Raw genomic sequence first — 12,109 nt, 5'->3', positions numbered from 1 at the left:
TGAATATTATAAGAAATAGCAGCTAAATACCATCGAAGGTTTCTAGTAATGCAAGCTCTGCAAGCCACTTGTTCTATGTGTTTATTTCTTTGGTCTGGCCTTCCTCACTCAATTTGCTGAATGCCTCAGAAATCCTTTTAAGGATGGGGAAATTTAATTGTCCATCTCCAAGAAACAGAATGTGATAAATTCTGGTATATAAATATGGCACAGTCCTTGTCTGCATAGACGGTTTCCTAATTGTAACATAAAAAAGCACATATCATTCAACTCCGCTACGTGTTTTGCAAGCCCCTGTTTGCACTCCAAAGCAGAGCGGTGCATGCAGCCAGCAAGGTCTTTCTCACTGTGTTTAGCTGGTGAACACAATCATCAGATGGTGTCTCTGGTATTGCTCCGCACAGGGCACACATGTTTCTGTAAATGCAAAAGACAATTTTACTCATGTAGTGCTGGCAACACAATTTAACAAAGGAAGGAGGAGGATTTAATGAAAAAGACCATGAAATCCTGCTGCAAGTTCATGGTATATGATTTGTCGGTCCTCGACAAGTTACCCCCCTCTAAAATGGAGGTGGTGGTTAGGGCTGTGCTAGATATGCAGAGGTGCATGTGGTAATATAGTTTTCTTTTCCAGAACCCCTGTCATAGCAGGGGGCATCTTTGTGATCGACAAATCTTGGTTTAACCACCTGGGAAAATATGATACTCAGATGGACATCTGGGGAGGAGAGAATTTTGGTAAGTTTTGTGTGTTTCAGGGGAATGTCACACTTAGGGAGGAATGCTTCCAAGTCTTTGCTGCCTACCACAGCTCTCCTCTCAAGATCTACGTGGTGATGTGAGGTTAAGGACATGGTCAAGTAGCTCCCTGCATCAGCTAGAATTGTATTGCTGGCTGCTTTGTGCACAACAGAGGCTTTTTTGAGATCAGGGCTGTCATTCTCTTACATGCACATGCATTGTTGTATAGGTACTTCTACACTACAGTAGTGTTGTATAGCTACTTCCACAGGCAGAGGAACATCCTGATATTTAAGTTATTTTTCTTCAGAAGTTATTCCTCTAGTCCTTCACATGACAGTCCATGTTGCCCCCGCTCTGAGATGTTTTCCACACTCTCCTCATGTACCTGTTAGTCGGAGTTCCTATCCCAGCCTAATAGCTCTGAAGCATGTTTTTCCTAATAAAATGAGCCTCTTTAAGTGTGGCTTGGGTATAGATAGACCTGGAATGAAAACACATGGAAGCAGACCAGAGCATCATCTCAAACAGCTGAGCTGTTCACGGGCCTGGGGTAATCATTACCAGTCAATTTAAATAGACTTCTCTGTTATTCACACTGTCAGAAGAAAAAAAAAAAAAAGTCGCTATGCAGTGTCCAAAGCTATTACGCATTTGTAGATTAATAGATTAATTCCTTCAGAAAAGAATTCATATGGTGCTTTCAAGCAGATATGCTGCCATCCAAAGGGACCTGAACAACTGGGCGGTGAAAAACCTCATGAAATTCAACAAGGGCAAGTGCAAGGTCCTGCACCTGGGGAGGAATAACCCCAGACACCAGTACAGGCTGGGGACTGACCTTCTGGAGAGCAGCTCTGCAGAGAAAGACCTGGGTGTCATGGTGGATGATAAGTTGACCATGAGGCAGCGGTGTGCCCTCGTGGCCAAGAAGGCCAATGGGATCCTGGGGTGTGTTAAGAGCAGTGTCTCCAGCAGGTCGAGGGAGGTGATCCTGCCCCTCTACTCAGCCCTGGTGAGGCCACATCTGGAGTATTGTGTCCAGTTCTGGGCTCCACAGTATAAGAGGGATGTGGAGCTTCTGGAGAGAGTCCAGCGCAGGGCCACAAGGATGATCAGGGGCCTGGAACATCTGCCCTATGAGGAGAGACTGAGGGAGCTGGGCCTGTTCAGCCTGGAGAAGAGAAGGCTGAGAGGGGACCTGATCAGTGTCTATAAGTACCTCAAGGGAGGCAGTGAGGAGGATGGGGCCAGCCTCTTTTCAGCAGTGGCCAGCAACAGGACAAGAGGAAACAGCCACAAACTGAAACATCAAAAGTTCCACAGGAACTTAAGGAAGAACTTCTTTCCTGTGAGGGTGATGGAGCATTGGAACAGGTTGTCCAGAGAGGTTGTGGAATCTCCTTCTCTGGAGATCTTCAAGACCCACTTGGATGCAGTCCTGTGCCAAGTGCTCTAGGTGACCCTGTGTGTGCAGGGGGGTTGGACTAGGTGATCCCTAGAGGTCCCTTCCAACCTTAAGGATTCTATGATTCTATGAAGGACCATGGAGGAAGAGAGAGATAGGAAACTTCCATAAAGATGTTAGTGTGTTGAGTGACTCGTTATCATTATTTTTCAGCTATCTTAAAGCTTCTATTTTTATCCTTCTTTTAAATGAGATCCAAAGTTAAGAATGCCTCATGCAATTTGACACATAAACAAACACCCACCAGGTTGTAGGAGAATAATAAACTAAAAGTCCTAGTCGTGCCAGTGCTTCAGGCTGGTTGTTAGAAGAGTACTGTGGGTAGGAAAGGCTCTGAGCATAGCTGGGCAAGGGGAGAGCTGCCTTTTTGTGAAATGCTCTCCAAAACTAGGAGATAATTTTTATCAAGTCACCACTGTTCTAAAACAAAATACCCAGTGATGAAAGCTCTTGTTCTGTTTTCCAAGACCTTGCTTCATATTATGATATTGGTGATATTAAAAAGATGTGCTCAGCCCTGAGGCTTGCTTTGGCATCTCAGCAGTACTAGTAGCGCCAGCTGATGCTCCTGTTGGTGCAAGTAACTGAGCATTTTCCCAGGAATACCGGAATGGCCTGTTTTGCCTTGGTATGTGCTTTGTTGTCTCCCACCCCTTATTTCTTATTCTGAACCCAGACTCTTCACGTAGCAGGGCAAGGTTAAGTGTACAATGCACTGTATGGTGGGGCCTGGCAGTGAGACATGGTCTGCAGCATGGCAATGGAATGGCAATGGGAAAATATTTTTAAAAGAAAACACAATACTTACATTTTGGAAAGCCTTTTTTTTTTTCTCTACCTCTTCTGCTACCCATGAGACAGTGACTCAGTGGCTTCAACATTGAGCCTGTTGCTGCTACGCAGGAGTGGGTTAGAAACCAATTCGTAATAGGTATCTTTTTTCCCTTGTTTTTAAACTCCTTCCTCTTCAAACCTAGAATTCCATGTTGAAAACAGACTGAAAATAATGATCCATGGGAAAGAGTCAGGGAGAGATTAAGACAGCAGGAAACGCCACAAAATATAGTCTATTAAAATGTTTTTTACTTGGAAGCAAAAGGTACATCAAAAAATACCCTCTTCCCTGTTAAAACCTGCTGTTGAAACAGCCTTTCCTATGAGCCAGAGGGGGGAAAAAAACTCTGGAGGAAGAAGGATGGGAAGATGTTAGTGTGTATACTTGCTTTGAAACAGCCATTAGATGTAGATATATCTTTTCTTTTTAATTTCTAAACATCAGTGCCCCATAATTCAGGAATCACTGGAGGCAGATCCCAAGTGAGTAAAGTTTTGAAGTCATCTGTCTACACAGTCTGAAACCCTTTGGTAAGGACTTGATCAGAAATCCTACCCAACTACCCAGCTACTTTTCATTTTTCCTCTTCTCCCTTTTCTTTTTACTGCCACCTGAAAAGCAAGTGCAAAACCCCTCCAGTGTGGCAAAGATTAAACCTGCTAGGACAGACCCATAAGCCTGAGCAAGGTCATGTCTCTTCTGTGATGCAAATGAGCTTCTGTACATCAAAGCTCTATGTTCCTTCTAATCCTTTAACAAAATGCTGAGTTTAGCTTTAGGACCAGCTGGGTTTCTTCAAGTAACGGGGTTCTCAAAATTTTTATGCTCATGCATGCTAGACTGAATTTTGTTCTCAGCATCTCCCAGGTTTGTCAGCTGGAGACAGGCTACAACCCAGTCACATTTTTCTTTTACTGGAGCCAAGAGGATTACAAATGATAGGAATGACATACTAGAGGGTGAATAACATGTTATTGCAGGTTTAGTACAATTGCTGGGGACTTGAGGGGCTCCACAGCAGCAGCAGAGGGATTTCTGCTGCCTGTGGTCCTTTGAGTCTGCAGGGACTGCTCTGGGTTCCGGGCAGGGGGATGTGTCCACCTGTATGTGTGTCCGTATCATCAGCTGTGCAATAACCACCCTGCGTGGTATGGAGAGAGCAACTGCAGGTCACATTTAGCTGGTGTTCAGGATGCTCTGCTTTCAAGTGGTATCTTAGGGGGATATAGCTGAAGGTGTGGGGGAGAGTATATCAGTTTACTTCTTACACCTGAATCTTTTGCTCTTTCTCCATATCTCCAAGAATCCCTTTCTTCCTCCTATGGTTTGCTTTTCACAATGAGTCTTCTCTGTGGAGAGAACGGAGTTCTTCTATTCGTCCTTCCTTCATAGGTATAGAGAGTTAAAGAAATCTTTAGAACAAGATAAGTTCTCTTCAGACTCTTGGTGGATGCTGTCCTTAAGACCAGACAGCAGCCATGATGATCAGATCAAAGAAGAAGGTGTCTCACAGAAAAACTTCAGGGACCAGAGAGAGGAGAGGAGCTGGATGGAGAAGGTTAGAAAGTCTCTGAGAGGGAGGTGTTACCTCCATTTCAATAAAGGGAAGAGTTTTTTCACTGTCACAACGGTATCCCTTTTCCTGGTTTTGCTGATGGAAACGCATGCAGAACATAAGAGTAAAGGTTTTGGGTGCACTGCTGAAGTTATTGTTCTTGGAAACATTCTGGTCTGACAGCTAGGATCTCTTTCAGAGCTCTCCTTCCGAGTATGGATGTGTGGTGGCAGCTTGGAGATTGTTCCCTGCAGTCGAGTGGGACACGTGTTCAGGAAACGCCATCCCTATGACTTTCCCGAGGGGAATGCGTTAACTTACATCAAGTAAGTGTTGAGGAGATCATGGTAGCAACAATATCACCTCAATATTTCATATGTCTAAATAAGCCTAAACTTTGTTGTATTTCTGCCTAATGCCAGAGGAGAATGAACATTCATTCTGCAAGGGAAGAATGAGCTGCTGGTGTCTGTGCACAAAGTGTGTCCCCTTATCCGTCATTTGTGCTTCTGTGTCCCCTTTTTGAGCAGCAGGTTGGACTAGGTGGTGCCTCGAGGTCTCTTCCAACTTGAAGTACGACAATATTCTAAGCTAGGGAACCTTTGTGGTTAGAGAAGGAGGTGGAGACTGAAAAGCAGATGTTTGAGACAGCCAGTTAGCAGTCTGTGATGATCAGTAGAGCTGTCTCTGCAGAGAGGGCAAGGGTGAAAGGACTCATGGTGAGCTACGGTTATTTTTTAACTTCTGAAGTGGAGCGTCCTAGCAAGGTTTATACACTTAACATATCCCCTGTGAAACATGCTATACTCCCCCTGCTCCTTCCTGGCAGGCAGCCCTTGGTCTCTAGCCGAAAGGGCAGGTTCTGCAGCAGCAGGGAGCAAAGCCTCTCTTTGTGCCCACGCAGGAACACCAAGCGCACAGCAGAGGTGTGGATGGATGAATACAAGCAGTACTACTACGAGGCCCGGCCGTCTGCCATTGGCAAGTCATTTGGAAGGTAAGTTGCCCTTTATTTTTCCCTAGTAACCCCACAGAAATTACTTCCCAATAAAAAGCTGAAGGGATCTATAATGCAGTTAAAAGGCCAGCTATTTTAAGTGGAAAGTTGATATTTTTTCTAACCCAGCATGTAAATGCTCCAGAAGTCTGATCTGTACAGTTACTACTCCAAATTCTAATTTCTTATGTGGATGCACAATCTGGGGCCAACTGAGGTATGTTGAAGCACAGTCCAATAGTGACTAGTCTGCAGGATCTGCTGACCCTGTTTCTTCTGTGCAGAGCTGGGCTCCTTATGGTGCCTTGGTTGTGTCCTGACCACATGGAACTGGCTGTTACGGGGTTAGGAATTCTTTGTGGCCCAGAAATTGGTGATAGGCACCAAAATCTGGAACAAGGAGAATTCTCTGTTCTAGCAAGCCCCTATAATTCCCTCACTAAGAGCGTGTGGGCTATACTTGCCTGTGAATAAGAAAAACCCTATTGCTGTGTTAATTGAAGACACTTCCTAGGTCTTTTCAGGAGCTGATGGCTGTGCAGCTCTCATGGGCCCTATAGGGGCACCCAGAGGCAGAAACACTTTTGTGGTGCTCCAGTAGTGTAACTGCTCTGTGTAGTATGACCCTGGTAGGTCCTGAACCCTGCTACCATTGTTAGCCAAAGGAAGTGCTCTGAAAGGAAGATCTCTGAAGGTGCCTTTCCTTGCTTTCTATTTCCTGCAGGTTGCCTCTCTTCTTCTACAGTTCAAATCACTGATACTGTTCTGATTTTAGAATAACTAGGTGGGAGAATGCGCAAAGGTGAAATTTTGTATAATCTCTCTGTAACTTGCTGACCGCTTTTTATTGCTCCCCTCCCTTCCGGTCATTGTTTTATCCTGAACAACCTCCATGTTTTGCAGCATTGCAGAGCGAGTGGAGCAGCGCCGCAAGCTGAACTGTAAATCCTTCCAGTGGTATCTGGAGAACGTCTATCCAGAACTCAAGTGAGTCAGTTCTCAGCCCATATAAATCTCTGATGAGTCTGCAGGGTGCACAGGAGCGTTATAGATTTTATATATACCCCTCCTAACTAAGCTCAGGCTCTGTCTGTTGGATGCTCTACCTGGAGACAACCGAGCTGAGTGGAGTTAGGCCGCCTCAGTGTGGAGATATGAGTAGGCCAGAGAAAGGCCCGATGAATGTCAGAAACAGATTTGTCCATGGATTCCTCTTATGTGGGTCAAAATGGGGTAGTGCTGTGGGTCCTATAATGCCTTCCAAAACAAAAGAATAGCATCCCTCTGACCAAGTTCTCCACTGGCCTTTGCCTCCCTCAGATATTTGCAGTGGAGAGCATATCCTTCATTTTCTGTTAAAGCAAAGGCAACTGCATTTCAGCCAGGGGCCAGTTTTGCCCTTGTAAATGTGTAAATGCTTTGGTACATTTTGGGGTATGAAATGACCTGACACAGTGTTTTACTTCAAGGGTTCCTGAAAAGGAGTTGATTCCAGGGATAATTAAACAAGGAGGAAATTGCCTGGAATCTCAGGCACAGGACACAACAGGGAACATGCTGGCTGACACGGGAAACTGCAAAGGGACAGTGAACAACCCACCTGTCACTCAGGTAAAGTGGCCTTTGTTTGGATTCTTTGCTTCTGCCCTTTGTACTACCAGCAAATGGGAAGCTGTACTTCTGATCTTGGTGGATTTGTAGAGACGTGAATGAGGGAAGAATTTGGCCCTGTTAATGATTTTAATGGCAAGCAGAAAAAGGAAGCTATGCAGCTTTGAGTATATCTCTCAGCCTAGGGGCCTATGAGTCCCTCCCATGAAAACCAGTCCCGGTCTGTGCCTGGCTTGTACCCCAGCATGTAGACAGAAGATTCCCATAGGATCAGAATTCCTTGCCCTACTAGTTTGGCTGTAGCAGCAGATGGCTTGAGCCAAGACCTCAGCTGCAGTAATTTGGCTCAGCTTTCCTAACTGCCGTGGAGCTGTACTGGTTTATAGCAGTTGAGGATCTGCACCCAGTCTCCTCCTTTGGTAGTCACAATGCAGCAGGGAAGTAGCTTCAGAAGTTGAGTGTCACAGTAAGATAATTTATGCCAGAAAATATATGTTCACATCTGTTAGTTGTTGGAAAGAAGTTTGCAGCCAGCATTCAACATGCCATTAAATCTGATGCTACCATTGTTCCATGCCGTTAAAATCTGAAATCTCTGAAATGCACTGCACTTTTTGTTTATTCCTTGGGGAAAATGTAATAGTAGTTGATTGGGTTGGGCTTCCATCCAGTGTGAAGAAGGGAAGATGAAATGGCTCGTGCTTTGTATGTGCTAGTGATGTTTGTTACTCGTGGATGTGGCTGTGTGTTTTGCTTTCCTTGATAAGCAATCTGTAAGCCCCAGTTGCCTGTTACAGAAACATGTCTACTGTGTAAAATATGCAGAAGCAATTGCACAGCATGTAAACCAGGGCTCAGTTTCCTCCTTGTTGTGTAGACCTGATGCTGTAACGCTGTGGAGCAAGGAGTTGTGTGGGATCTCAGGCCAACAAGGCAGCTCAAATGGTCAGGAGAGCCAGTTGCATGTTTTGAAGTAGTTGTAGTGCAGCAAGTCTGAGCATCAGCTTCAGATTTGGTGAAGACTGCTGCCATGGTCTTCCTAGGAGCCTTGGGTAGGAGCTGAACAAGGGATCCAGAGTGTGGAGATATTTAACAGAAACAGCTTTTCCTTCCCCTATTTATCACCTTCATCATCATAAGGGAATCTTTCTTATGTCAAAGGAGTGGATATTCAGTGACCCGCTGATCAGGCAGCAGGACAAGTGTCTCTCCATTACGTCCTTCTCCGCTGGCTCTCAAGTCGCGCTGGAAGCCTGCAATCAGAAGGACGGCAGACAGGTAACTGTGTACCTTTCTTAACCCTTTCATTGCCACGTGCTGGCATTCCTATATTGTACAGCTGCTGTGCATTAAGCCTGTGCAGAGTTGGGGGATTTATTATTGTTTCTGAATACTAACAACTTTGAGCCTATCTGACATGTATTTAATATTCTTGAGGAGGTTTTAGAGCCTTATAAGCTGTATGTAGAATATTACCTCAAAATAAGCCTAGGTCCTTGCAAACAGGAACATACTAGAGAATGGTCCCAGTCCAGATGATTTTTGGCTCCATGAGGCTATTCTCCCTCGAGCTGAAAAGAACGAGGAACAAAATGTGTTTGGCATCATGATCCTGCTCATCATCAACAGCAACAGCCGGCACCACTAACAGAAAAACAGCCAAGAGCTTTTCGGCATAATCAGAACTAGATTTGAAACCAGATGGATGCCATCCATAGCATTGTTTGAATAATAGCATTTTTACTTGAATGCATAATAAATTATTGCCTTTAGTTTTGGTTTTGGCTCTGAGGGATGGTGGGAGTGGCAGTTTAATTAGCGTTACAGTGAGGACAAATTGAAGGCAAAGTGAGAGTCAGACACTAAAACAAGAGCATAAAAATGAGAAACATTGGCATAGCATTTCCCAAAAGAACAGAAGCATGCTGAGAAATCCTATTAAAAACATATTTCATTAAAATCTGCTGAAGGAACATGACCTATTTGAAACCTAATATGCCTTTGGACATACGATTGGAAAATTTTCCTCACCTTGCTTCTCGATTTCTCATATCACCTGAAAAGCAGACAATTTCAACTTTATACAGACTATCAGAAAAGAGGCAGTGAAAACCTATTTATTCTGGAAGCATCTAACTCAACATCTTCATACCAATAAGCTGGTAAAATCGTCCTTGCATTATGCCACTGCCTGAAAATAATTTTCAAGAGACCAAAGTTTTTTCTCAGCTCTGATTCCTACTTTTACAAATGCAGAGGTCAGAGACAGCAGTTGCTAGATGTTGATGTGAGCTTTTCCATCATACCCTCTCTGCTCATGTATTTAAAATTGTGTGCATCATCTTCGGTACTAGCTTCAGGCTGCCCATGGCTGTGCAAATACAATTACAATTTATGACACCTGTGTCTGTTCCAGTTGTCAGTTCTCTGTACAACTGTCCAGGGTGTCTCAGTCCTAATCAACATAATCAACGACATCTGTATTTCCTGAGCTTGACTGACTCTGCTACACTTCCAGGCTTACAAGGCTCTTCTCAGGAACTTGAAAATGGATGGTGGGATTAAAAACAAACTTTTGATTAGCCTGAAAAGTTACTCCTGTAAACACTTTCTGCTCTTGCATATATTGGGGTTTCTCATTAACTGGTACAGGATGGCTGACTTTTCTTTCAGCTGTTTGCTGGATGTAAGTAGTCAGTGGATGTAAGTATCAGTAGATTTTGACATTTAGTCTTGTTATTGTAGAAAATTTTTACTTTGCATAGAATTTCTACAGTAGCTTTGAGGTCCATCAGTACTGTTAAGATGTCTCCTTTTCTTCATCAGTCCTACAGTCTGGCTGAAGCATCCTCATAATATCCAGGCTGTTGACTGCCCGGGCATCTAGAACCAAATTCTAACCGGTTCATGTGTGCAACAGAAACAAGTGATGGGAAAATCCCAGGATCCTGCAGTGTGCAATCCAATAACCAATAACCTGCTGTCCCACTGAGGGGAACAGCGTAGCCTCACCTGGGCCATCCTAAGTCTACACAATTGTCTATTTTTTTTTTCTTTGTGCTAACAAACAGAATGTGCCCTGTTCCCATCAGGGGTGGAAAGTACAGCCCTTTCCTAGAGGAATTTGCAATTCAAGGTTAGGATATATGTTTTGCTTACCAGAAAGCCACACAACCAAGTAGACCTTCAGGAAAGAGCAGCCCTCTTAAGCCCTGTTTAGCCCAGTGGACAGGACTGAAGGAGCAGACCAGGAGGACAGCATTGTAGAAAGCAGAGATATTTACTGAGAAGCTGTCAGAAGGACACTTATGAAATGTCAGCAGAGCAGACAAGATCATCAAGAAGAGTCAGTTGTGAAGGGTACAGAGATATAAAAACCTTTCAGTATAGTGCTGATAAAAAGTATTGAATTTGATGAGAAGAGAGATATGTTCTAGTCAAGCAGCAAGGAGTATGATTTTTTTTGCTTTGATGCTTTCTGCCAGTTGGAGAGAAACTGTGGAAGAAATTCAGGCTGAGCGAGGTATCTGGGTGCCTAGAGATACAGGGCAAAGCATGGCAGGGAAGTCATGAACACAGTATGTTTTTGAAAATTCCCCTGCTGATTTTGTGTTCTAAAACCTTCTGAATGTCTAGCCCTACCATCCAGCTCAACTCAAACCTCAGATATTGCTAATACAGGACACCAGTGTCCTGTGGTCATGCTGTCCATGTTCTGATTTTCAGTTTCCCTGGTAGCTGTGATTGGCTTGTAGCTTGTTCTCAACCTTTCTCCTCCAGCTCGGGGTCACTGTTCCCTGGTGAAAAGAAAGTAACGAGCTGTTTCTTATGTACCCTCTTACAGAAGTGGAAGATGAAAGGTGGCTTCATTCAACACTTTGTCAGTGGTCTCTGCTTGGAAAACCAAGCTGGAAGAGTGGTGACCAACACCTGCCAAGCAGATGTACCTGGCCAACAGTGGGAGTTGCTACAAGCCACATGATGGTAGTACAGAGACAGCCTTGTTTCTTTGTGCATGAGACCTTGGGAATGGAAAGTGATTAGGAAGGAAGGAATGGTTTAGTATGTCTAACCTTAAATGTTTTCATCATGCCCATCAGCAAGCCATTTCAGCTGAGCACTTCGTGGTTTTGAGCTTTTCAAAGAAGAAGCTGGGGATGAGAGAGGGTGAAGAGCGTTGTTGAAATCAGCCCATCTGATTTCTTCTCTGTAACTGATGTCTGTGCACAGCGGCACACAGAGTGAGGAAAGGACCCAACCCAATACTCTGGGTGACCAGAACTGCCTTGTAGCTCTCCTCATCCGTTCCTTTCGTGGCATCCAGAGCCCATGACCTTCAGTCCAATAACGTAAATGATGGTTGTACAAGTACTTGGTAGCTCTTTATCTTCCCTGCTTTTTTGCTCTACCATCATGCATCACTTATGCATGTGTGCATTGCTGTGTTGCAGTAAGGACTGGCCAGCAGAAGGGTCATCATGATTAGTGGAGGGTCTAGAAGAAGATTAGTAGACCCTGGAGGCAGGACTGTCATTTCTTTGTGGTCAGCCTGTTCCTTCCTCTGCCTGCAGAAGCTGCTCTGCAACCTAATGGGCCAAGATTGGGAAATGGGGCCTTGTGACTAAACAGTTGGGAAAGGGGTGATCTGTTCTAGCAGCACAACCCAAATTTGCTTGGGGGTTACTCCTTATTAAGTTCCTAGTCACTGTTTTCTATGTCTGGAAGGCCTCAGTGAGTAAACTAACTCCTGGCCAGTCCAGCTGGAACCTGCTTGAGGGGGAATTCAGGGTGCCAAACTCCTGTGGAAAAGCATCTGTGCATGAGGGATGCTCCGCACAGGAGCCTGGCACCCCCGGCCTGCAGCGTGTGCGTGTTCCCCCCGCTGCTCCTTGGTCTGTC

At 44.6% G+C, this 12,109-nt stretch overlaps 1 protein-coding gene across 1 annotated transcript in view; it reads left to right on the top strand.

Moving 5' to 3' along the window:
- Positions 1-11,384, top strand: part of GALNT16 (polypeptide N-acetylgalactosaminyltransferase 16) — a 53,573-nt gene extending 42,189 nt beyond the window's left edge. The window contains exons 9-15 of the mRNA XM_088536570.1: positions 638-741; positions 4,802-4,928; positions 5,507-5,599; positions 6,503-6,586; positions 7,069-7,210; positions 8,372-8,488; positions 11,055-11,384. Coding sequence (XP_088392696.1) covers positions 638-741; positions 4,802-4,928; positions 5,507-5,599; positions 6,503-6,586; positions 7,069-7,210; positions 8,372-8,488; positions 11,055-11,192 — 805 coding nt within the window. The 3' untranslated portion in view covers positions 11,193-11,384. The remainder of the gene's footprint in view (positions 1-637; positions 742-4,801; positions 4,929-5,506; positions 5,600-6,502; positions 6,587-7,068; positions 7,211-8,371; positions 8,489-11,054) is intronic.
- Positions 11,385-12,109: the final 725 nt, after the last annotated feature.

This window comes from Tinamus guttatus, unplaced genomic scaffold (genome assembly GCF_059628265.1).
Source record: "Tinamus guttatus ecotype Peru unplaced genomic scaffold, ASM5962826v1 Tinamus_guttatus_pri_ptg000676l, whole genome shotgun sequence".
NCBI lineage: Eukaryota > Metazoa > Chordata > Aves > Tinamiformes > Tinamidae > Tinamus > Tinamus guttatus.
The sequence above is the reverse complement of the archived record's forward strand: the minus strand, read 5'-3'. Positions and strand labels throughout refer to the sequence as shown.